At 39.8% G+C, this 27,126-nt stretch overlaps 2 protein-coding genes across 2 annotated transcripts in view; one reads left to right on the top strand and one right to left on the bottom strand.

The window, feature by feature from the left end:
• The window catches only part of LOC129763235 (tyrosine-protein phosphatase 99A), a 279,440-nt gene extending 254,747 nt beyond the window's left edge, over positions 1–24,693 (top strand). Inside the window, exons 12-17 of the mRNA XM_055762109.1 lie at positions 33–175; positions 10,440–10,732; positions 10,803–11,569; positions 11,636–11,932; positions 11,993–12,261; positions 14,419–24,693. Of these exons, the coding sequence (XP_055618084.1) occupies positions 33–175; positions 10,440–10,732; positions 10,803–11,569; positions 11,636–11,932; positions 11,993–12,261; positions 14,419–14,932 (2,283 nt within the window). The 3' untranslated portion in view covers positions 14,933–24,693. The remainder of the gene's footprint in view (positions 1–32; positions 176–10,439; positions 10,733–10,802; positions 11,570–11,635; positions 11,933–11,992; positions 12,262–14,418) is intronic.
• Positions 24,694–25,178: 485 nt separating this feature from the next.
• On the bottom strand, positions 25,179–26,438 carry LOC129779669 (uncharacterized). Its single transcript, XM_055787282.1, has one exon. It carries the CDS (start codon positions 26,436–26,438, stop codon positions 25,179–25,181), a length of 1,260 nt encoding a protein of 419 aa, XP_055643257.1.
• Positions 26,439–27,126: the final 688 nt, after the last annotated feature.

Raw genomic sequence — 27,126 nt, forward strand, 5'->3', positions numbered from 1 at the left:
GAAAAATATCTCTTCCTCAATCATCGCCACAGATCTCCCTGCAACCAAACTGTGAGAAAATCCCACCTCCGTCGCAGCGACAATCGTACGACGATTACAATCTCGCCATGCTGGCCGGGATCGTGTTCAGCTGCTTCGGACTGCTGCTGGTAGTGCTGGCGTTTCTGCTATGGAAGTAAGTCGAAAGCAAAAAAATAAAAAAATCAGTGTCTTGTCGCTGAATTCATAAATCTCTAAAAATTCGCGCGCTAGTTTTGTGAGCGGATCTAATTATAAACGTTCACTAGGAGACGCGCGAGCGAAAACAACTTCATACCGACTTGGGTAGGGCTGCTAGAGCTGCTGGAAGGGGGGCTTGCACAGGGCCAGTGAAACACGCCCGTATTTGCGCCCCATAGTGGAGATATTAAACTCGTAATTGCTAATTATACGCCGCAGTACGCACACGGAATTTCATCTCGCTTTCGTTGCCTAGATCTAGACTCCGAAGAGAGATAAGCGGGTAGTCGGGGGGAAGGCAAACTATTCGCGCGTTTTGATGCATTTCAAGATTTGCTCAGTCGAACGTAACTTTTGAAAAGCAAATAGTTATTGAACATTAGCTGGGTTGGTGGGATGGTTTTTTTGTGATGTTATGAAAATATGATTCCTTATGAGGGCAATAGGGAAATTGCTGTGTGTAAGCGCAGCTTCGTAGCTGAATCGCGGCGATACAACGTTCGATTTTCATTTGATAGTTTCCATTTTCAGCCACAACACAAATCTATTAGCTGGCGTTTCTCGAATCGATGTGCGGTGCACTGTTGATGAGTAGAGCTGATGTGCAAAGCAGCACATTTTAGGCTACGCTGCGAAAATGCGCGTGTTTCGCGCACTAGGGGTCGACCAATCGAAGCCAGAAATAACGGTTGAGGCAGTAGATATTGAGAAGTTTGAAGTAAAATTATCAACTCTCACTCACGGAACGCAAAGAATCCCAAAGCAAATAACAAAAAATCAATTGTTGTGCATAACAGATCTTCAAGGATGGGGTGAAAAGTTTCCGATCTGGCAAAGAGAAACATCTTTTCTCATATTTTCCCGCTTTGTTATTCATCAATATTATATTTTAAGATAAAGACATTTTTTTAGTTCAGGATTTTCTCAAACACTTGCATGAAATGTGTTTCCATCACATGAAACACATTTAATACGGAATAGTCAAGTTTTATTTGAAGCTGAATTTCGGAAAAACGCCTCAACCATATGAGAAATCAAATTTTCCATTTTTTTTATGAAAAAAAATAGGAGGGTGGTATCCAAGACACGACCGCATTGTTAACTTAAGACAATGAACCTATTGCATTCAATTTCGCTTTCAATTCAATTATCTATATCAAAATTAACTTAGGAAGGAAATATATACAGTAAAACCTGAAACATATACAGTAAAACCTGTTTTTGTGCGGTTTTTTTTTCTGCGATTTTTTTTGTGCGGTGTATGAAAAGAAGCATACAGTAAAACCTGTTTTCGTGCGGTTTTTTTATGCGATTTTTTTTGTGCGGTGTATAAAAAGAAGCATATTTGACGAAGTTATCGTCCATTTAGTTTTTTTTTCGGTGGTTTATATGCATTTCAGTGCGAAAAAAGCATATTTGCGTCTCAATCATCCACTTCTGCAATCATTCCCCTACTCTTATCAAATGCTTAGAAAAAAGTTTTTCTAATTTTTTGCATGACATGATTTCTAACAGCAATACGTTTCGACATGCAACTAAAAGCATAAAACAGCCACGCGCAACCGAAAAGGCAAGGTGTCCCATCGCAAAGCAGGGAAACAAAAGGAAATTGAACGGTGAATGGCGTGGATTTGAGTTATTTTCTTGAAGGGAACTTTTTTTATGCGGTCCCTATCTAACGCACAAAAAAGTTTTTTTCAAAATGTGCACCGAACACGATTTTTTAAAGCTGCTGGTGAAGTTTTGCACGATTTTTTTATGCGACTTTTTTGTTGCGATCTCTATCCCCCGCACAAAAAAAGGTTTGTCTGTATACATAATCAACCCATTAACGACCATTTTTTTTATTATTATTTTTTTTGGGAAGCCACTGGCGTAATTTTGATTATTGACGCTAAAGAAATCCCAATGTTCAAGAACTATTTTCCCGCATTTCTCATTTTCCGGTAAATGACTGTTCGAAAAATCGAACATTGGTCGAAACCCGCACTTTTTGTTGCAAGTACAAACATACTGCGAACTAAGAGTCACTTCAATTAGCTAATATGTGGCATTAAAAAATGCATTAGTTTTTCATTCCTGGACGACCAAGCTCAGGGGAATGAAAGTCTCTAAGTATAAAACTGAACTAATCCACTTATGGTGAGATATAAACTTTCTTATTCCATGTAGTCTTACCCTATTACCGGCAGACTTTTTCTTTCAAACGAAAGCTAATGCTGTTATTTTTTTTGTTGGCCGTGGAGAAATGACAATGCTTAACAATTATTCCTTTCCGATTATCCATTTCACGAAAAATCGAAAATTTTCCAAAATCCACTGTCGCCGCTAGCTGAAATCAGCTGTTAGCGTTCGTTCAATTTTCCTTCCACCAGCTGTAAAGCGACAATATGAGCGCGCTGCCGTGCCACTGACCGAGCGGGGGATCAGATTACAAAGAGCTGATTCATTACGCGCACGCGTTCGCGAGTATGGATATAGGTCAGTTGTGCTAGGATCAGCAATTAGATTTCGTCGCGGTTTAACCTAACCAGCGACTGGAAGAGAACATACTGTATAAAAAGTATAGCATGGACACATATTCCCGATTCGAAAGGGATACCGAATTTGAACGCCCTTTGCTTCCCGGGTGGCAAAATATTATTGAATGAAATTGTAACTCCTTTCACACTGGGAAGCAAGGGGCATCAAAATTGCTGACAATCCATTATCTTAGTATTTAAGAACCCACAAAGCATGTAAATAATCAGTATCAATAAAGTATCCAAAGAATATTCAAGTAGTACGTTCAGGTCCTCTACATCTGAAAAAGGTTTTCCTCCGGCGTGAGGAAGTTTACTAAGTTGCATCTTTCACTTCGCTACAAATCCTGAGTTACTCTGTTTCACTTGTGCTGCAAGTGGAACATAGAAACTTACAAACAAACTTGGAATTAGAATTGGCCTGTACTGCAGGACGGTTCTAACCAAACCTCTCCCTTGCATGGAAGTTATCATTGGAGTTCTCGTTACGCGGGATTTTCATTGTCTAACTTCTGGTTAAGTCTTGGACGGTCTGTTCAGCAGAGCGTCGAATACTGACCGGCAACCCAACTCGCGTCGTAAGGTCGGCGTGTATCGATCGCCGACATCCACAAAGAGAACAAAGACGCTGCGAAAAAAACAATGGCACTAGGCACTTTTCTTATACGTGTTTTGGTTCATCTTCGATTTTTGCCTATTGCAAGGATGGATCAAAGAATCTGTATCATTTTGCACGACATTCTGGACATGAAAAAGCTATCCGCGCGATGGGTGCCGCGTGTGCTAACCGTCGACCAAAAAAACAGCGGCGCGTTGATGATTCAACAGTTTTGGCATTGATGAATCGCCGGAGCACTCTGCCGTAGTGAAAGGGTTAAAAATCTCGGGTTTTTTGCAAAATGCAAACATTATTGCACGGCTTACATTATGAAGCACATATTTACCATTTCCAATCATTTCAGGGCAGTATTCCTGAATAGAATCGTCAAATTCGAATTCATTGTCATCGCTACAGTCTAAACCGCACTCTGAAATAGCATATTTTGCGATCACTCACACTGAGGACCAGTATTTCTCACTGATCCGTTCAGTCAGAGTGAACCAAGTTCATTTTTTAACATAATCAAAATGTGTACATTCTACGCTAACGGGTTCAAGCACATTTCAACAAGATGCTAACTACAAGAAAAAGTTTTGTTGGTTTGAATTTGAGGCTGGGAAGATGTTAAAATTCAATATAGGGGAAATGGGGGTAAGACGGACATGTTAAGAAGAACTTCAATTGTATCTTTGGAAACTCATTTTTTCCAAAACTTAAAAGCAGTTTCTTACAGTTCAATATACTGGTTTTCACAATAATTGGCCAAATGTTTTATAAAAATGTGTTGTTTTTTAACGGAAATTAAAACAAGCCGAAGAGGAGAACATTTTTATCGGTGCGGGTATAATGGACATGTAGGAATATGGACAGGTCAAGAATATACGGAGCGTAGAAGTTTATCGCTCGCCAGAGAAATAATTTCGCTCTCTCTCATTGTTTGTGTATCCAGGTACTGAAATAGAACAAAGAGAGCAATATAAAAAAGAGTTCACTATTCTTCCCTTCACTTTCCATCATGCATTGGATGTGATTATGGATGTGACTGTCCATTTGAACCCCATCAGTGCAACTATTTCAATAATTTAAGAGTACCACTTACGAATGAATTTACTTTTCCGTACATACCTAATATCGCTTCTCTGTCAACATACAAACCGAAATATAACCATCATCGAATTAAATTTTGCAATTAAACCACTCAAAATGCTTAATATCGAAGCCGCAAAAATTACATCCACACGCGGAATTATGTTTGGTTTTCGGTTTTTGTTTCCCTATTTCACTTTTGATCAGAATTCATTGTCATTGGATGGTTTCAATATTCTAGAATAGCATGTAGAAGGGGTTCCCATCAACAGAAATTTGAAATTCATAATGCAACTATACAAACCAACCACCTGTCCATTATACCCCCACTGTCCGTCTTACCCGCGGTTCCCCTACAACTGATTGACACACTGTTCACTCTGTCTGCACATTATATAGAGTAATCTTCCATCTCCTCGTTTTCAACAATGCGTGACTTTATTACATTCACCATCACCGCTCTGACTGCAGACTATGAGGGGTTTTCGTTGATTATTCAAAACAATTTCGATCCGTTACTCCTGCTGGATGCATGATTTTCCAAATCTGATAAATGAGGCTTTCGAAATGCTTATTCTGACGCAATCGATAACTCGATTTTTTTTTATTTGGCGACTTGATCCCCTGTGACTTCACACCGACCAATTTGAAGTGAATGAACTTGAGGATAAAAAAAATGAAGATGCTGGTTGACGCCCAGAGAGATTCAGCATTGATGGATAAGCTCAAAAAAATACTCAAAAAGTGTTGAAAGTTGAACTGGATTTGTAGTAACGCCTCATAAACATAATACGATTAATTCATATTCTCATCTCTTATGGCTTTATTATGGCATCCAATAGAAACATTCATATCTTCGAACAAAAAAGTTGATAATTGAAATGTAGATCCAATATACGGTTCGAAACAAGTCCTTTAAATAAATTAAGGCTCTGGAGTAAAAATGGGACGCCTTTTTAAGCAAAAGAAAAAGGAGCCAGATTCAGAGTCATTAAAAAAGTGCTACTTCGTGTTATTTTATTCATCTCGTCTCTTCCTGCTAAGCAACTTTATCCAGTGTTATTTTAACAAGACAGGTTCCCTGTGTAATTTTATTTGCGATAGTTAGGGGGTTCCCTGGAAAATTTAAGAAAACGAGCTCTTGTTTTTTGCATTTTTAGGAAGCTCACGCCCTCAGAAATGTTGTCCCAAAATGATTTTTCGATATTTGATTTCGTTGGAAAGTTAAAGCCAAAAGTATGAGGTCACCTCAAGCGATATAGTTATTGCTGTACGAATTCTTGAAAGCGTTGTTCTCGAAACCATGTTTTGTCAACTGGTGGTATCGATATGTCAGGATCTACTCAACCGATTTGGCTGAAATGTTTTAACAACATGTAAAAATGGATTATCTAAAGCGTTACATAATCATTATTCGTGCACTCAATAAATGGAAAATACATCTTCAAATATACCTTAAACAATAACCAAAATACCCAAACACTTCACTTTGTCCCTAACATCCGAAAGAAAATCACGAAAATTCATTATTTTCCGACCTTCCGGAGAGGGGTCCCTCCTTAATGAAATAATTAAGCACGGGTTATCACTTCAACACTTTAACAGATTGCCCAAGCAAGTCATTTTGACTTCAAAGATTCAAAGAATATTTAGAAAATTAAAAGTCATTTTTCTCGAAAACATATTTTATTAAAATTATGAAAAAAATAGATATGAATCGCTTATACAATCTGGTCACCCATACATCGGACGATGAGCACTTTTAAAGGGAAAAAGTTTTACTAACCACAACTTTTTCATGTTTTTCTTTGAGAAATTACTATTAATGTTTAATTCATTACATTTTTATGTATAAATCATCGCGATTCCCGTGCTCTGCTAAGTTTTTTCTATTTAGAAACATGTCGAAAACATGTCATACGCGAGAATTTACATACAAAAAATGTTCTGAGTAAAACTTTATTTTTTCAGGAGTCTTCATACAAAAATGCCTTATATTCCAGAAACGATAAAAAATTGAAAGTTGACGTCTTCGACAAAAGTTCGTATTTTAATAAGATTTGAACTTTATTGAATACACTATATCGCTATATTGTCTTTAAACAAAATTAGAATTAATTGTAATTTCATCAAAGAGAACATGAAAAAATGGTTGTTAGAACAACAATTTCCCTATAAAAGTGCCCATCTTCCGATGTATGAACAGCTTGTTGGAAATTATGAGGGCTATTGATATTTTTTTTGAGAATTCAAAGAAAATATGTTTTTGAGAAAAATTAAAATTTTTAAAATAATATTTTTTTCAGCAAAATTTTAAAAAAATTGATTGGTATTTTTTTATGAAAATGTATTTCCTACATTTCATCCTTTGACCAAAATTTTGTAGGTATTATAGGTTTCGGGTTATAAATGTTAGTAAAAAATCGAGAAAATTTGTTTGGCCTTTTTCGAAAAGTAGTCTAATTCTTTTTCGAATGTATTAAGTATGCAAAGTTGCTTAAAAATCTCATGTCTTTACACGTTTCACTGCTATCTGAGAAGGTGCTGCCAACGGCCAGTCGAGTTGGCATGAAATTTGTCAATACTTATCTGTAGAACAAATAGTTATTGTCTAATAATTCATTTAATCTTGATATGTAAATACCCATCTAATAGCTCCTCAGAAAAATCTCATGCTTAGCATTGTACAGAACTAATACAACCTTAAATATATCATCAAAAATGTTTAGACATGGGAATTTCAACATTTTTATTTACGCTGAGTGGGGGTGAGAATGGGTCAAGCATAAAATTGAGCACATACAATACATTGCAATATACATGCAAAAATACACCAATACACTCACAACAATGAGGTACATATAGAAGTGGAGCAGTAGGCGAAGTGTATCTGTATTGGCGAGCAAAATTATTTGCATTCTATATGGAATGTAATGGAAGAAACAAAACATTGTTGAAAGTACTCACGGTTGCATGATAATTTGAGCCAAAATTCTCATGAAATCATCCAACTGGTTGTTTTTTAACAGATGACAATTATGTCGTGGCTTATTTCGATTATTCATGTGGTAGAAAGGTCCAGAAAGCAGTCATATGCTTAGTTCTCGAAAGCAGTAACATTTACGGTGAAGTTTTGATAAATTGGCGATAATTATCTCACAACATACACACCGACACTGAGAGCCTGCGAAACATCAACTTCATAACGGTAAAATAATGAAACTTCGTTTGTTTCCATGAACGTGGGAGAGTGAAAATGGCACATGGAAATATCACTTTTATCCGTCTTATTCGATGTGATTTCACAAATATTCACTCCACGCTATCACATTAGTCTCATATTCAACTGGAGCTCTACAAAAATGTACGTTTTTCATTGATAATTTACTTTTTGAAAATAGCATTTTCACATGGATGCGGTGGGCAATCAAAGATAAACACAACGACTGACGTCACTATTTGCGAAATAGTTATGGCAGCGCATGCTATGTCGCTCGAAATTCGACCATCTTCATTACCTTTTTTCCAGAACATTGCACTCACAATTAGTAGCAATCGTTATTACACCGCCCCTAGACGTGGCTTTTTTCGGACATATGAAGAGGAATTGGAGGCAAATTTTTCGCACGCATAAGGAGAAAAACGTTCATTTAGCGACAACTTTGCGGAAGCCACATTTTCCAGAATTGCTGAAGCCGCTAATTGAAAGTCTTAAAGACAATTAAAGGAGCAACTGGATTTCGGGATTCAAAAAATGTAGCATTTATCCGAATATGTACTGTGAAGCCGCTACTAAAGAGCATCTCACATGTTCCAAGTACACCAAAAAGAATTGATAACAGAGGAATCGAGGAATTCCTCAATTCGATTCGGAAGTTTGATATCCTTCCAGGAACCAGCAGAAGACATTGTCAACGGGAGAATTAAGAGAAATTTTCAAATATGATCATTTCTATCGCACTTCTAGGTGGATTGACACTGCTTTCGTAACTCAAATAATCATTCAAAACACTTCCAATTGATTTCTGAACATAATTCTTAAAAAAAACAATATATATTGCTTTGACCCATTGTCACCCCTTCTAAGGGGTGAGATTGGGTGAACTTTCATTAATTCGTCGTTCAGTGAAAACTTAATACTTTTCAAAAATTTCTTGAAAACTCGTTATGATCATTATTATAGAACATATCTACATAACCAGAGGTGTGTTCCACTCTGATTTACGAGAGTTATTCAACAAAAATGAGAAAACATCCTTTTTTGACCCATTCTCACTCCCAACGACGGTGTCTTACTGAATCACAAAATGACTCTGAAGCTTTCAAAACATGAATGCTTAATTTTGGTTTATTCTGATTGTTCAGGCATGTGGAAGAGATTTGATCTAAGTAACTTAATTACTTAATTTGACTTACATTGAATTAATTGTAGAATTTCGATTGCCAAGAAGAGTCGCATTATGGATTTTTGGTTTAACTCAGAAACTAATCAAAAAAGGGTACCCGAGACATGCTCGAAATATGTTTGGATGTGATTAATGAGGTTCTGATCAGTTATTCTAATAAATGAAACTTTTTGAATTCTGAGTAAGTAGAGGTTTGGTCCGTATATCCTGAACGCTACATCCAACCCAAAATTTGTTGCAGAGAAACGCATCGTCCAGTTTTTTATCACGGAAAATTTCGGAAAAAATGCGGGTATTCTAAAACTGAAAACATGAAAAAAAAAATTTTTCATATGGGACTTCCCTCGAAGTATTGAACTGCACGATAAAATACCCTATGCAAAATATTAGCACAAATCGCACAACCCCTCGGTCACCGTGTGTGCCACAAAGTCTTTCTCTCTCGCGCATTCATCTGCATCATCGCGAATGCAACAAGCGCTGATTTAATTCCATTTCGCAAGAAAAGATTGAGAGCAAGAAATACAGCATCGATCGCACACCCTTCCGAAGCACAGAATATGCAACTAGTAGCAGCAGTAGCAGCAGCATAGGTGTGTTACACTAACACACACGGTCACTCGTGCCGTTTTACGGTACATCTCACAACTCTGGCGCGTGTTGGTTAGCACTCGCGCACAGGTAAGCTCCAGTGTCAGGTCCACCATCATCCAGCTGACTGAGGTGCGCTGCTGCTGCTGCTGCACAGCGCGAAAATTTTTCTTTTAATTTAGTTTTGTTTTGCTCGTATCTTCGCGTTAACGTGTGTGTATGTGGAAAGGTGTGCCGAGATAAGGGAAGGCGACTTTGTTTCAAAGTTTGAATGTGATTTGTGAAAATATTTGGGCTTCGCTGTGGCGTTGCGCCATAAACGCAAACTCCTGCTTCGATATTGACCTCCAGTAGGCAATTATCATTGGCAACCTTAAACACACTTAAGCACATCGCTCGCTGGGTCAATCGATTTGCTCTGCTCAACCAGATGCCACTCCTCTTTCGCCGTTTTCGTCAGCAGTTTCAAAGTATCGCGCAATTCTCCATTGTATCCTGTGATAAGACGTGATAAGAGGTGGCTTCCTCTTGCTTGTGTCCCACTCGTAGTTTGGGCTTATTTTCGACTGCTCAGCAGATGCCACCAACACTCGAATCCGCGCCTGCAGCAACTGGTGTGTGATATTGGGCCGCACATCTTTGCTCCCCACGACAACAACCGGTTTGATGTGCAGTCAGCGCAAAAAGGTTCTGAAGAGTGGTGTACATATTTTAGTGGCGCAGTTTTAGCGGAAATTTCGCACCTATCGCGCTCGCTTGTTTGATAGCAATTAATATACGGTCGAGTCGTCGTCATTGGTGGAGGAGGAAAGTCACGCACAAATTTCGCGTTTATCTGTTGAGACGAGACTATGTTGAAACACTGGTTCAGGTAAGCAAACAGAGTCGAGTCATTTGGGGGCAACACTTTTCAGGAACCAGAGCCAATGGTGTGAATACTTGTGGTTGATTCTTTTCCGAAGTCCGCTCGAAGCACACAATTTACAGTAACATCATCGTTTATTTACCTTTCAGAAAATGCTTCCACGCAGCTTACTACTATCTGGACGATCCTCCAACCTGTCAAGGCAACAGTGCCGGTGTCGTTGATTGGGAAGCCCCCTGCGAGGTGGCCGGCGAGGTTCGTGGATCGATCGCGGTGTCAGAGTTCGCGAAACATGTCGCTTCTCTGCACGTAGACGGCGACATAGGCTTCAGCAAGGAGTACGAAGCGATTCAGGGTGAGGCGCTGAACGACGAGTACTCATCGGAGCACTCGCAGCATCCCGACAACAAAGGCAAAAATCGTTACCTTAACGTTATAGCATGTAGGTTCCCTTCAATTGTTTGTTTTCAACTCAGATGTTTTCACCCTGAAAAATTCTATTCTTTGCACAGATGATCACAGCAGAGTTCATCTGCGACAGACACCCGGCCAGAAGAAACATTTAGATTACATAAACGCCAACTTCATTGACGGCTATCAAAAGTCGAGAGCCTTCATCGGGACGCAAGGACCATTGCCGGGAACGTTCGACTGCTTCTGGAGGATGATCTGGGAGCAACGGGTTGCCATAATTGTAATGATCACGAATCTGGTCGAGCGAGGTCGGCGAAAGTGCGATATGTACTGGCCAAAGGATGGAGCGGAAATGTACGGTGTGATACAGGTTCGCTTGGTGCGGGAGGACGTGATGGCCACGTACACGGTACGAACGTTGCAGATCAAGCACACGAAGCTCAAGAAAAAGAAGGCTTCCCAAACGGAGAAGCTTGTTTACCAGTATCACTACACTAATTGGCCCGACCATGGCACTCCGGATCATCCGCTGCCGGTGATTAACTTTGTCAAGAAATCGACAGCCGCCAACCCACCGGATGCGGGACCCATCGTGGTGCACTGTAGCGCTGGTGTTGGTCGAACCGGAACGTATATAGTGCTGGACGCAATGCTGAAGCAGATTGAGTCCAAGGGAATGCTGAATGTTTTCGGCTTCCTCAGATTCATCCGAGCCCAGCGGAACTATCTGGTCCAAACGGAGGAACAGTACATCTTCATTCACGATGCACTGGTCGAGGCGATCGACAGTGGTGAGACTAACATTAAAATTGATGCCATCGGTGGGATCGTAAATCACATCGAGTATATCGATAGTCAGTATAAGGTAAGCTGTTATTAGGGATCGTTTCCAAAAGCGGATGGTATTTATTTATATGGATTCCGTTCACAGCTCATCACCAGTTACCAACCGAAGGAGATCAACCTCACATCGGCGCTGAAAGTGGTAAATGCGATTAAGAACCGAAGCTCACTGGTTCCACTCGAGGGAAGTCGAGTTCATTTGACACCGAAGCCAGGCGTTGAAGGGAGCGATTATATCAACGCGACTTGGTTGCACGGATTCCGTCGGTTACGCGATTTCATCGTTACTCAGCATCCTCTGCTCGACACCTTCAAGGATTTCTGGCAGATGGTATGGGATCACAATGCCCAGACAGTGGTGCTACTCTCTTCCGCTGATAATATGGTAAAACTGCTTCTATGATATCTGAATACTTTTATTCCAAAATCAATCTTCCCAATGTAGTCGTTCCTCCAATTCTGGCCCAACGAGACGGAACCGATCGAGAGCGATTACTATCGCATCCGGATGGTTTCGCAGGCCACCGAGAACAACTACATCGTGCGGAACTTTGTGATGCAATCGATCCAGGATGATTACGAAGTGAGTGTGCGGATGTTCGAGAATCCTATGTGGCCGGACATGGCCAATCCACGGTCGATATACGACTTTGCCGTGCGGGTGCACGAGCGATGCGCCGAGTATCGCAACGGGCCGATTGTTATCGTTGACAGGTGAGTGTGCTAAGTTTTACGTGCGCTGTGTGATCAGTAGCTAATCTTTATGAGATCCGATCCGATCTTTGTTTTGAAGAGGCTTGAAACATTCAGTTTATTCGCCTCTAACAAGATCTTTATGAGGGAAAGCATATTTACGATATTACACGCCTACATTATCACGCTTCGGTCAAACTCAATTCAATATTCTTCTATCATTCAAAATATGCTACTCCTAAAACGGAAATTGTTATAATAAATCAATATAAAGCAGCGAGCGCTCACGAGCCGCTCATTTGAGCCGGTACGTCAGAAAGAGCATACGATCCATGGTTCTTTAAAAATGAGCTGCGGTTCTCAAATGAACGGCTTTTATATGTGCGGCTCTTGAATGAACCACGGTTCAAAAAAAACTGCGGTTCATAAAAGAACCGTGTTTATTTTTAGAGCCGGCTCATTGATAAAGAAGCGTGAATCGTACGCTCGTTCTGAATGATTTGACTAATATAATATAGACAATCATGTAAACATTCCATTCGAAATATTTTAAAAACGTTTGGGATATAAAACTGCTATATTCTCCCGACTGATAATTCGACATGATCAAAATTATATGGATCAAGTGAAATCAATTCTAGTGATTATAAAAAAGCTCTGTATGAATTGATTTCGGAGCTGGTAAAGCGATCTACAAATCTTGAGTCAGACGAATTAGTAGCCTAGCAAATACTGCTAACGGGTGTTAAATAAAAAATGAGAATTTTTTCAATACCTTTCAGTAACTCAAATAAAGAGCGTAAAATTTTCTTTCTCCAAGAAAATTGGTCTTTGGACTCCCTAGAAAAAGTAGGCGTGTTTGGTTTTGCTAGTTTTAATTTAGTCAAAGCAAAGATGGCGTCGAAACAGCACGTGCTCCGCGAACGCATTGTACGGTTCTACGAAACGCATTTCCGCTGGGTTCCCTGAACGTAGAGCGGAAGGTCGGAAGTGGTCGTCCGGTGACGATAATGACGAAGCAGAGGAAGACATCGTTAAAGAAGCTGTTTGACAACAAGGACGCAACCAGCCTGCGTGACGCCGGTCGGAAATATGGCTGCTAACACGTATTGATCCATCGGACCCTCAAGATGGAAGGAATCGTCTGCAGGAAGAAGACGAGAAAGCCGGAGTATACGGAGGAGCAGATTGAGACGGTTAAATCACAGTGTCGGTGGATGACCAAAAAATACCGCGGGACGTCTTTCGTTCTGGACGACGAAAGCTATTTTCCGCTGTTCAAAACGCATATTCCAGGAAATGATAATTACTACTCCAGCGACAAGTCATTCACACCGCCTGAAGTGAAATACAAGTTCAAGCACAAGTTTGAAAAAAAGGTTATGTTGTACATCGCCATTTCCGACCGGGGCATTTCAAAGCCTTGGTTTAAGCCGAGCGGTCTGGCAATCAACCAACAAATCTATCGAGAAGAATGCCTGAACAAGCATCACGCGGATGGGAAGTACGTCTTCTGGCCGGACAAGGCGTCTTCCCATTACGCCAAGAAGACGCTGGCGTATCTTGAGGAGAAAAAAATACCGTTCGTGCCGAAAGATCGTAACCCAACAAACTTGCCCCAGTGCCGTCCAATAGAGAATTTCTTTGGCTCACTCAGTGCCCTAGTGTATAAAAACAATTGGAGGGCCAAGGACACGGAGCAACTGACTACAAGAATCCGGAATTGTATCCGAAAAATAGACGTAAGTGCCGTACAACGTTCTTGTGAGAGCATCGCGACAAAGTTGCGTCGAAAAGCAGACCACGGCCCTTATTTAAACATTCACTGACATTTTTTTGAAGAAAATACATTATGTTATTAATAAAAAATACTGAAATCGATGAAAAAAAAAATTGTTTTATATGTGATTGAAAAAATTCTCATTTTTTTATTTAACACCCGTTACTACGAATACAAACATGTCACATGTTCATACACAAGTACGAAAAAATCAACTGCGAAAAAAAAGCGTGAACATGTACATCTCGTATGCAGTGTTTCATGTGCAGCACGGAAGACTGTTACGAATGGATTTCTTTTTTGTTCTAAATGTTCTATAAAACACTTGTAGTTGACCAGAACTATCTAATAAAACTAATAAAATAACAAAACTATCGTTGCTTTTTTCTACTTCGCAGGTACGGTGGCTTCCAGGCGTGCCAATTCTGCTGCATCAGTTCGCTCGCGATGCAGCTCGAGTACGACCAGACGGCCAACGTGTACACGTACGCCAAGCTGTACCACAACAAGCGGCCCGGCATCTGGAGCTCGTACGAGGACATCCGGCAGATCTACCGGATACTGTCGTACATGCCGAAGGACTTGGGCCTGCTGAAGTGCACCGAACTGCGGACGGAGTTTGATGACGCTGCGATCATGACGGCCACGCCCGATTTGTACAGTAAAATTTGTAGCAACGGTAGTATTAATACGCATCTGAATAGTGGTGGTGGTGGAGGCGCCAACGATGCGCCCACGGGAAACGGGATAAGTGGCGGGGGTGGTGGGGGCGGCGGACAGACGGGAGCAACGACTACGATCCAGAACGGGGGAACGGTCATTGTGAAGATGAACGGGGAAGAGAATGACGAGCTGTCGGTGGTGATGGCTACCAGCAATCATCTGAATCTGGATCACAATCAGTCGTCGTAAGCAGGTTCCTTGTGGTTTGTTTTTCACGTTGGTAACGCCTCCGAGTTAACCGAGGAAGCGCATCTTAGTCATGTCTTTTAGTTTACTTCTGTTTTAACTACGGTAACCGATTCTTCTCGGACTCTGAGGATGCTATAGGGTAGAAGAGATATTTATTACGAAGTTAAAAGTAAGCGAAAACCGCGAACAATAATTACGGCACCAATTTTTGGTTTTTACTGTAGCAAAACTTTAATATAATTTGCTTTTGGATATATATATTTTTTGCGGAAGTGCGATATTTACAAGAGTTCGTCGCTCGATCGAAGTTGGAGGTTATCTCGATACTAATAGAAGGGAGTATAATTCGTGTTTGCAGACCAATGTTTGTCTGAAGCAGATATACAGTATGCAAAAAAAGTTTATCCACTTCCAGTGAAAAATTAGATTTATTCCGAAAAAAACCTACTAAGAAATTAAAACACGGTTAATTGTTGTTCAGTTTATTATTACAGTGCATGTTCGCTAATTGGGAGACGGCTGCACCCTAAACTAACGAATATCATTCGCTGATTGGGGGGTATTGACAGGTGTCAAAGTTGAGCGAGGAGCGCTCCAATTGTTTATTTTGGCTTATATTTTCATTCGCTAAAGTTGATACGTACTGTGAGTAGCTGTTTCGTGTGCTCCATAAATTTTGTTTTTTTTGAAGTTGGACTACGTCTAACCGGAATATATGTGGGGTAAAATGAAAACCTAAACACAGAACATGCAGGAAAAAAAGGAAAGATTTCGAATGCTTATAACTCGAAAATTTCTTAATAGATCGGAAAGATGTTTGAATCAATTGATAGGAAATATTTCTACGCGTCTATCACAATTAATAAAATGTTATTTTTCATTAGATAAACAATTGAATAACTATAAAATGTCAAGCGTTATCTTAACACCCTAAATGCAAAGGTTTGATTGGCTTGATTTACGGTTTCCCCAACACAGACTTCAAAATCGATGTTCCTGTGGGAATCCGCCTTGCAAATATAGATGCAAGTTGGCAAATATATGCAAGCTTTTACGATTACTTTTGTACTCGCTTGCCTTTCTGAAGACCGACATATGTTTCCCTAAAACGTACTTCTAAACCGAGAAGTCAAGGAAAATTGTCATTCTAGATACTAAAGATGAATAAACTATCGCGGTTCGAGAGCTGTGTAAACATGAGAGATGCAATAATTTCAGAGGGAAACATAAAATACAATGATCGTTTGACAATTCTTTCGTTCGTGTATTTTGGTAGTCCTAGGCATCATATCAAATTTACCTGTAACGAAGTATATAATATATTACAATGCATGAATTGATCTTACATGGCAACTGTTCAAACTTTTTACTTTAGAGAGCAAATATAGGTTTGGGGAAAAAGAAATGTCGTATTTGTGATCGAAATTTGACGCTTTATTTAACATACTTAAAATTATGCAATTTAAGTCAAATATGCGCCGTTTTGTTTGCAATCTTGTTGCCATTTAGAAGGCAACTTCATCATATATCCCCCAGTCCTTATTTGCAGCCCCCCTTATAAAACTACCCCTCCTTAACTCAGACAGCCAGTCTCTTTTGAGGCCAACTTAGTATTACCAAGAGCGTTTTGCATGGACCGGAAGAGATGATGATCACTTGGAGCCAGGTCCGGACTATACGGTGGATGCATAGGACATTCCATCCGAGCTCCCGTAGCTTCTGGCGGATCATTAAAGATGTGTGAGGCCGAGCGGTGTCCTGGTGGAAAACAACACCATTCCTATTGATCATTTCTGGCCGCTTCTGGTCAATCGCCATAGTTGAGCAACTCATAGTGGATGATTCCCTTCCAATTCCACCAAACACACAGCAAAACCTTCTTGGCCGTCAATCCGGACTTGGCGATGGTTTGGGCCGGCTCATCGCGCTTCGACCACGATTTTTTTCGCTTTAGGTTGTCGTACGTGATCCACTTTTCATCACCAGTTACCATCTTCTTCAAAAATGGGTCGGGTTCGTTCCGTTTCATCAGTGCATCGCAGGCGTTGATTCGGTCTAAAAGATTTTTTTGCGTCAACTCGTGTGGCACCCATCCATCCAGCTTTTTTTGGAATCCAATCTTCTGCAAATGGTTCCAAACGGTTTTATGGTCTATACCCAGTTCCTGGCCAATAGAGCGAGTGCTCACAAGCCGGTCTACTTGGATGATTTCAACGATTTTATCGGTTTCCACGACGATTGGCCTATCAGTACGGGGTGTGTCTTCGACAGCCACTACACCAGAACGAAATCGATCAAACCAACGCTGTGCTGTGTGAATCGTTACAGTATCGGGTCCATAAAGTACACGATTTTTTTCGGCCGCCTTCGTTGCAGCTTTACCTCGCAGGTAGTGAAAACGTAAAATATGGCGAATTTCTTGCTTGGTGGACTCCATCTTTTTTTTTATCTCATTTATTTATTTATTAGGCTCATTAGCATTTTAGCTGTAACAGAGCCGGGTTTTAATCGTGTACATGTACATATGTTTATGTTTCTATAAATTGTAAATTACACAGTCGTTAGTAGTAGCCATTTAGGCGTTTAGTTTTTGACGTGGGACTACGTCTAACCGGAGTATATGGGGGGTAAAATGAAAACTTAAACACAGATCATGCAGGAAAAAAAGAAAGATTCCGAATGCTTATAACTCGAACATTTCATACTGGATCGGAAAGATGTTTGCATCAATTGATAGGCAATATTTCTTCGCTTCTATCGCAATTAATAAAATGTTATTTCTCATTAGATAAACAATTGAATAATTGTAAAATGTTAAGCGTTATCTAAACGCCCTAACTGCCAAGTTTTATTTGGCCCGATTTACGGTTTCCCCAACACAGCCATCAAAACCAAGCAGCATTGGAGATATCGGCATTGCAAACACATGAAAGTTGGGGGTAATTTTGTTCCCGCTGAGTGTGTTTCCCTAACACAGACTTCAAATGTATGGAGCGTAAAGAAAATGGCATTGCAAATACATGCAGGTCGGGGACAATTTTGTTCCAACTGAAATATGTTTCCCCAACACAGACTTCAGAACCAAGATGTCTGGGGAAATCGGCTTTGCAAACGAATGCAAATTGTGAGTACTTTTGTGCTCGCTTGCCTTTGTGCAAACTAGAAAATGTTTCCTTAACACGGTCTCCTAAACTTAGGAACCTGGGAAAATCGTGCAGACACTAGAGGCGAATGAACTTTCAAGTTTAAATCCTCTATAGTATATAAAAAGAAGTTGAAGTTGTTGATTCATGCAAGTCGGGGGTACTTTTTAGCACTCCAAAGAGTGTTTTCCTAAAAGCGAGTACGAACACAACGCTTTGGCTCGGTTATTCAAAATTGCAAGATCGCATATGCCTTCAAATCTTCTGCTCACTGAATTTCTTCGCATATCATTTGATGATTAGGCAAAATGTTGATAACCATTTGCTGCGATAACGCCTATTGATTAAACAATATGCGTTCGATGTACATGTCAAAATCGAAACTGAGTACCTGAAGTTTATCAAGTCGAGCAAATTCACTGTTCGAGAAGTACATACACTTGAGAGATGCAAACTTCAGAAGAAAACGTAAAATAAAATAATCGTTTCATAATTCTTCCGTTCACATATTTTGTCTTAGGCATCATACCGAACGTAAAAAGACTGTCATTAAATTTACTTGTAACGAAGAACATAATATATCACAATGCATGAATTGACCTTACATGGCATTATACAATCTTTTTACTCACAAAGCAAATGTATTGAAGTCAATTGAATTCGGAAATTGTTTCATTCAATTAAAAATTCAATCAATCAAACGAATGATTGCTAAGCTAAGGTAGTCCCACGTCAACCTTGCGGTTATATCATAGATATAATCCACCCATTTTTTTCTGTTCCATTACATTATGGTAAATTACACAGTAGTAGCCATTTAGGCGTAAGGGTATTCTTTCTGTTCATCCATTGTTCAGCAGACCGGACAGCGGAGACAGTTGATATTGATCATTGTTGAGTTATTTATAGAACAGCAGCCCGATGTTTCTTGCAGAGCAGAGCAGTTGTATGGATGAATCGATCTTATTTCGACCGTGGATCGATTTCCTTCGCTGATGATGGTTGCGTGGACGTAGTTATTCTACAACAACACAAAGATTGTCAATTGAGGGCCCTGAGTTTGAACTCACGATCGATCGCTTGATAAGCGAACGCGTAGCCAAGTGGCTACGAAGACCCCCCGACTCCATCTTTGACGCGCTATAACTTGAGACTGAAAAGGACAATCACAACACTGTCTAAACGACACTTGTAGCACAGATTGTCGTCTTTAACAATAGAACTACCGACGTTTGATGTATACCTATTTCTACCGCACCCGTCAAATTGACGGATTTCTGATAAGCGCTATTGTTGTATCTTTTGACTTAGTTTATGTTAGTAAAAGAATGTGATTTGACGAAAACAACATTTAATATAACACTTTATATATAAACATATAAAAAAAATAAACAAAAACGATTTATATTTACATTTATATGTCTACAAGAACATGTTATTCTGGATGAACCCTTGCCACAAACGTATTTGTAGCATGTATTGCAAGTATGCATCGGTCGGTTTTTGTTGCACAATTGTATTTGGTAAGATTTTCGTTCTTGAGGTCTTATAGTTAAGTTTTCTGTACGGTGGATCACACCATTGAGGAATTGGCGGATCCTTCTGCTGAAGGAGGCCTGGATGATAGCTCAGGAATTTGGACACTTTGGCACTTTGGTCTTATGGAAGACCAACCGTTTGGATATGGTTTGTTTGGAGAATGGAAAAACACTTGGATACTTTCTAAAACACGGATGGTTTATTCGCGGCGGGACACTTTTGAACGTTGGAAATGGAATGAAAATGATGTTGGTACGGATTAGCTGTATGCACATATTTGTTCGTTGGTGTTCGTTGCATTTTATGCTATACTTCGGGTTTTTGCTGCTGTTTGTGTTTGTGTAATGCACCACACACTGCATTCAGAATGGGAGGGAGTGATTTGGATGGGAAAAGGATAAGGATGGGAAAGGAATGTTGCTTTTTTCGATTCTTGTTCCTCTTTCGCGATGTCGGTCGCGAACACTGTAGTACAATCCATTGCTTTGTTTGGTTGTTTTTTGAAGGAAGCTTGTTCTCTGCAGCACTTATATTCATTGGAAAGTTCTACTGCCAATTGAAATAAGAATTGATTCCTGGTTATGTTCCTATCACAAGTCTCTTTGTATAAAATCCACGAATTGATTGCTGCCAAATCCAAAATATTGTAGAACACTTGCAATGGCCATCTACGAGACCCTGCTTACACGCTTTATTAGCGTACCATCTGGTCAACTACAACTACTTAGAAGCAGTACTTTTTTGCGAGGTTTACTTTTATAAATTGTCAGAATTATATTATTATTATTATATGATTTGTAGAGTTTTGTAGAGTGAAGACCCATGCTATTTTTCACCGATTTAGCTGTTCCTGGCAATTCTATTCTATTTGATCGCACAGTTCCATCAAGACTTGTTTTTTTTTTTGCGAGTTCCATATTTGTATATTTCTTCCACAGCTCACATAATTGCTTGGTAGATTCAATACCACAAGTTCATCTTTACCTAAGTAGGGGAAGCCATTGATAAGGTATTAACTATTCACGTCTAAAGCTAACCAAAATTTGATTCCGAACTTGTCCGATTTATTTGGCATATACTGCAGAAATCTGCATCTTGCTTTTGTAGGAAGCAGTTGCTCGTCTATTGTTTTATTATGATCAGGTTTGTAACAAGCTTGACTGTTCTCAATGAATGATTTCCACGTTTCAGAAACTAATCCAAATATATCAGTTTGTGTTCGAGCATTCCGTTCGCTTTTTTGTCGGAACGAATGAATCTCATGATTTCTGAAAATCGATTTCTGCACATCGTTTCGTGAAAAAAAGAAGGTCCCCATTTTTTGGACACAAAAATACACGTTATAACAATGGAATAAAATTCTCATTTTTTTAATCTCTTGGTTTTGCAAACTCAAAGAGAAAAGAGTCTGTCTTTTACTCTCAGTTAGACTCCTATTCAATATCATCCTGTGGAGAAGCCTTATTTACTCTTTTATAACAATACAAGCGTCTAATTGAATGCAAATACGTATTGATGTCCACCATTCCATGGATGATACAGAGATTGTTATAAACTTTGAAATTGCCAGATCCGTCAATTTGACGGGTCACGGTAGAAATAGGTATAGGTGGTGCTGATTATGGAAGTTAAAGCCGATAAACAGAAATTGAATACGAATCAAAAACTATCCTTACATCTCATGAAAAGTCATCATAAAATTTTAGAACAATACATAAAAATTATATAAAATTTGTGACCATGAAATTTGAAATCCGTCAAATTGACGGTTTCGGTAGTTCCAGTGTTAAATAGCCGTATAGTATGACCCGATGCGATAAGTACAACACAAGATATGTTTAAGTGTTGCCATATATTGACAATATACGACATTTCTTTTTCCCCAATCCATTATGTTGAACTCAACTGAATTTGAAAATTGTTTCATTCAATCGATAATTTTATCAATACACTACAAATGCTTGCTAAGACAACGGTAGTCCCACGTCAACCTTGCGGTTATATCATAGATACGAGGGTCACTATTTATATTTCGGGAATAGGAACAAAAACAAATAGTTAAGCTGCGAATATATTTTTATTGTTTTTCAAAGTACTCGCCACGATGATCGATACACTTTTGCATGCGCTTAAACCAATTTTCAAAGCATTTATTCCAATCGACACGAGCCTTTTTTTTTTTTGAGCGATTGTCAAATTATGTGGGATCCAACGTGAACATAATTTTCGCACAACTAAGTGTTCATGTAAAATCGCATATATGCTGGTGGAACTAATGCTTAGGGATGCCTCAATCTCACAATAGGTTACATGACGATCTTGCTTAATCATTTCGTGCACAGCATCGATGTTTTCTGGCACTACAGTCGATTTTGGACGACCTTCACGAAACTCGTCGGACAGCGAACTACGACCACGATTGAATTCACGATACCAGCGATACACAGTGGTTTTTGGTGGAGCTTCATCGCCAGAAGTCAAATTAAGTTGATTAACGCACTCTTGTTGTAATAATCCACGTCGAAAGTCGTAAAAAATCATCGCACGAAAATGTTCACGATTCAGTTCCATTTTTTTGCCGAGACCAAACTTTCAACTAAATATAAAATAAACGAATAGCGTCCGTATGACAAAATGTTCTGAGTACGTATATCGTCAAAAATGTCAAACTTTACGATGGAACCGTCAGATGGACTCACATGACATCAGTGTTGCCAATTCCCGAAATATAAATAGTGACCCTCGTATAACCCATCCATTTTATTTTACTCTTTTTCATAATTCATCATATAAAATCTCAAGAAAAGATATAAACGTCGTATTTTCAATGGCAATGTAATAAATAAACATAAATTGATAATTCAGGGAGGAACACTCATCAAATTAACCTGATTCTTACCAGAAGACAAAAAAATTGTTAATTGCTAGTCGGAGTGGATAAGCCTTTTTACCATACTGTATAAGAGACATTGGTTGTTAAGAATTTACGACTCATATTATTAGAACCTTCGAATATGCAATTTTTGGTCACATCCTTCAGACCAACATTGATTAGCATGCATGAATTTTGCTAATCATTACTGGGAGTCTTCCTTCAACTGGAGTCGCACCACTATGCTAACCGTCGTGACAGCAGTGGCGTTTATCAGTATCAAGAAAAAGCGCTCCCAAAGCTCTAGTCGAAAAATTAAAAAAAAAAAACAAGTAAACACAATCATGCGCACAATTTTCCGTAATGTCCTCAAAATTTTACCCGCGTTGCAAACGCAGTAATACTCGAAATCAAGAAGGAAATATAATCCGACGGAAGACGTAATTCGTTCATAAAATATAGGTTCATTCTCATTTCTGTACATATTAAGTATTTCGCATGTGATTCCAGTGATTTAAGGCAATTATTTTTGTACACACACACACATATTACATTATCACCTGAATAGGTCTGAATTGGTTAGATTCTGCTTCCTCACTGCGGAATCGTTTCCCCCAAATGATCCGAGAGAGAGAGAGAGATTATCGTACTAAGAATAAACAAACGAAGAAGTAGCCATATGAGGGCGCGAGATAGAGCATCCGGATTGAAGCAGAAAAATGCCGGTCAATACAAAACGTGTAAAGCAAGTAGTTTGCTACCACCATATTTGGCTGAATCGAATCACTCGACCAACAAGCATGGGACTTTTCCCGACTGCTGGCCGGGAGAGCGAAGAATAAAGACTGGTTTTTGTATTACTACTAAACTGTGTGGACAGAAAATGCAAAGCAAAACAATAACAACTAAAAGGGGAAAACACACGCGAGTTAACCCAACTAGGCAAAGCAGTAAAAATGTGCGATTAGCTTCTCTGCATCCGCCGCAAGTCAGTGCCAAATCGATCACCAAAACATCACTCATTTTGTTCCCCTCATAACGAACGGATTGTGAGCGGTTAGTCTACACAGCATTTTAAAGGATTCATTTCGAATAGAAACAAACAAAACTAGAATGAGCTAAACCACTAGTAATCGCACTCAAACACACACACACACACATTCGTTAGATAGAGACACGCACCGGGCCATACCTATTCCATTTAATCGCATCATCATCAATCTTGATGTCTCTTGGCGCCTTGCGGCCAAGACATTATAACTAAATCGAAATGCTAGTATTGAAATCAGAATTAAATCACTGCAAACCAACAAAAAAAAAGGAAGAAAAAATCGATCGATCTCAGTTTGTTCATACCGAGCATAACCTCAATTATTTTACGATTATGAAGAAACGTAAAAATTCCTAATTTTTAACAATTATTTTTGGGTAGTTGAGATAATATTACGTTGAACATTGGCGTTAAGCAACGCACACTCTGGACTCGAACACATCCATCCTAGTGAATCTACTACTTCTCCTCCTCCTAACAGCCTATATACTTACGATTCACATAGAAAACGAAAAATTGGACGAAAGCGCGACAAATATCCCACTGGCAGGAGCAAAATTTGTCGTAACTTCGAGAGAGTAATGTTCAAAGCAAAACAAAACTAGTTAAAATCTATCCATTATTAGAACAAACAACAAGAAGCGAAGAATTATATTATAAAGAAGAATTTATAAATCTTATGAGATATTCTCATTTTTTAGTACTATAGTTTTTTTTTACGATTACAAATGATAATTATTATAACGATTATTCCGTACGCCGCGGAGCAGTGGCTTCCGTGAGAGGGACTGGAAGCGATAGAGACACCCAAGTAACCCCAAACATGATGGGAGAGAGAAGGTTTGTGGACGAAAGTCCGGAACGAAGTCCGCGAGTGGAACATTGAACACAACACATTGAACAGAAATAAAACTCTATTAAGTAGGCAACTATGAAAATTTAAATGAGCGGTCTAACACACGTGTACGCAACGTGGAAGAAGAGGTAAACTACAGCATAGTGGTTGAGCCAATACTGAGCGCGCAAGGATGATAGACACACAGCAGAGAAACGAACGGAAGTTGATTAGAAGTCATTTAAAATTAACGAAAATCGGACAAAAAAAGGTAAAAATATTTAAAATATATGTAAAATTTTATGTGAAATTACCACACAATTGAGGGTGTACCGAGCGGTGATGTTGGTTCTGTTTCCGAAAGGTCCCTGTCTGCACTCCACACTGGGAGCATAGTGCCTTCGTTAGAAGCTTCCATCCTGGGTGATCCGCAGCTCTCGCCTCGACCCGTGTCCATGTCGAATTTGGGTCGTTTCCTCTCATCTTGTGGAGCGTTTGTGGAGCTCCGTCGCCAGGAACCTCTAGGTCTGCCTCTACTGCGATGTCCTTGCGGGTTCCAATCTAGTGCTTGTCTGCAAATTTCAGTATCACTTTTCCGTAATGAGTGATCGACCCACCGCCACTTACGCTCCTGAATCTCTGTTGAAATCGGCATCTGCTGGCAACGACGATGGAGCTCGTCATTTGAGATCCAGTTGTCTGACCACCAGGCCTCAGGCATCGGATCACGAAGACCTGAAGCTTCCACGTGGTTTCTGCTGATGCGCTCCACCTCTCACACGCGTAAAGCAGCACAGATTTTGGAATTAAAGATACGAATTTTGGTGTGGTGACCAGGGGTTCCAACCTTCCATTTGCTGTAACTGTATCCGTAAACTTTTGGCAGTATCAGGATCATCTGCTCCCGTGATGGTATCATCTAAATAAAAATCTTCCAACACGGCCTTTGATGCTAATGGATAGACTTCAGCTTCATCTAGAGCGAGCTGCACCAGAGCTCTCGTTGCTAAAAACGGCGCAGGCTTGGTTCCGTAGGTGATAGTAGTCAGTTCGTAGATTTTTAATGATTGATCTGGAGAAGTACGCCATAATATAGATTGGAGCCGTCGATCATCTTGGCAAACGTTCACTTGCCGGAACATTTTCTCGATCTCCGCAACGAGCATAACCTGATGTGTTCGACAGCGCAAAATAATGAAACGGAGATCATCTTGTATTGTCGGGCCAGCCAACAAACAATCTTTCAGGAATAGACCCGATGCTTTTTTCGAAGATGCATCAAACATCACCCGCACCTTCTTTGTGGTGCTGCTCTCTATCACAACTGGGTGGTGGGGAAGGTAAACACGTTCTCCATCATCAACTGAAACTAACTGCATGTGACCCAATGCTGCGTATTCTTCATAGAATGCACTATATTCCCTTTTCAGACTTGCATCTCGGTTTAATCTTCTTTCTAATTGTATTAGTCTCCTCTCGGCGATTTGATTTGAGTCACCTAGCTTGCCAACTAGCTCTGATTTTGGTAAGGTTGCAGTATATCGACCCACGTGATCTCTTTGGGTTGTTTTCACGAATATCTCTTCGCATTTGGCTTCATCTGGTGAGTAGCTTTTATCCAAGCCAACTTCTTCACACTCCCAAAACATTTCTAGCATATCTTCTAATTGATTGGAACGTGCAACGTTGCATACAGCAGAATGAATCGGGCTATTTATGGGATATTTTCCGGTAATTATCCTCCCGAATACAGAACCGATCAATAAAGGCGAATGATCGCCCAACGAAACACGACGAGCAGTAGGGAAAAATTCGAAGAAGTACTCCGCTCCTAGTACTAAATCGATTTGTTCTGATTTGAAGAACATTGGGTCAGCCAATTCTATGCCCTTGGGAATATTCCATTTATTGGTAGCGATGGGTGCCTTGGATATTTGAGCCGAAATTTTGGGTAAAACGTACATATCCATCGTTTGAACGAAATCTGAAACTCGTGATTTCACCTTAATAACGAGTTTTCCTTGAACTTTGGTTGATAAACCTTGGATGCCAACAACTTCAACCATGCTGCGTTCTTCTCGAACTATCAGGTTTTTCATCAATCTTTTGCTGATTAGATTGCATTCCGCTGCGCTGCGTCTAAAAGAGCCCTCGCCTTCAGCTCATGACCTTTGTCGTCCTCTAAAACTACTATTGCTGTGAGTAGAAATACTCCTGTTGGTGAACCTGTAGCCACATCGCAAGTTAATTTGGTTGTGGACGCTAGGTTGATAACCTTTGTATTGACTGGATTTTCGTTAACGTCACTCGGGTTCATCGGTGCTGATTCTCCTTCGGTATAATAAATTGGTTTCTCTTCGGCTTTCCCTTTGAAGCACACGAGGGTGTGATGTTTTGTTTTACACTGCTTGCACATATATCTGGAATTACATTCCTTCGCGTGATGTCCACGCCGAAAACAATTTCGGCACAATGCATTGGATTTCAGAATGCTATCCCTCTCCGATATACTCATTTTCAGAAATTGAAGGCATTGGTACAGTAGATGATTATTCGAGCACACTACGCATTTTAGTTGGCTCGATGGGTGCACCATAGTATTGCAAGCTTTCATTGGTATAACCTTCCTCGGGTACTTCGGTATAACGTGATCAGCCTTTGGTTCACTGAATCTGCCAGGTAGGGATTCGAGAATTTTAATCCAAATCTTTTAGAGTGTCTACTTCTTTATTAGAAGAGAATTCTTCCCAACTT

The sequence above is a fragment of the Toxorhynchites rutilus genome, chromosome 1 (genome assembly GCF_029784135.1).
Source record: "Toxorhynchites rutilus septentrionalis strain SRP chromosome 1, ASM2978413v1, whole genome shotgun sequence".
Lineage (NCBI taxonomy): Eukaryota > Metazoa > Arthropoda > Insecta > Diptera > Culicidae > Toxorhynchites > Toxorhynchites rutilus.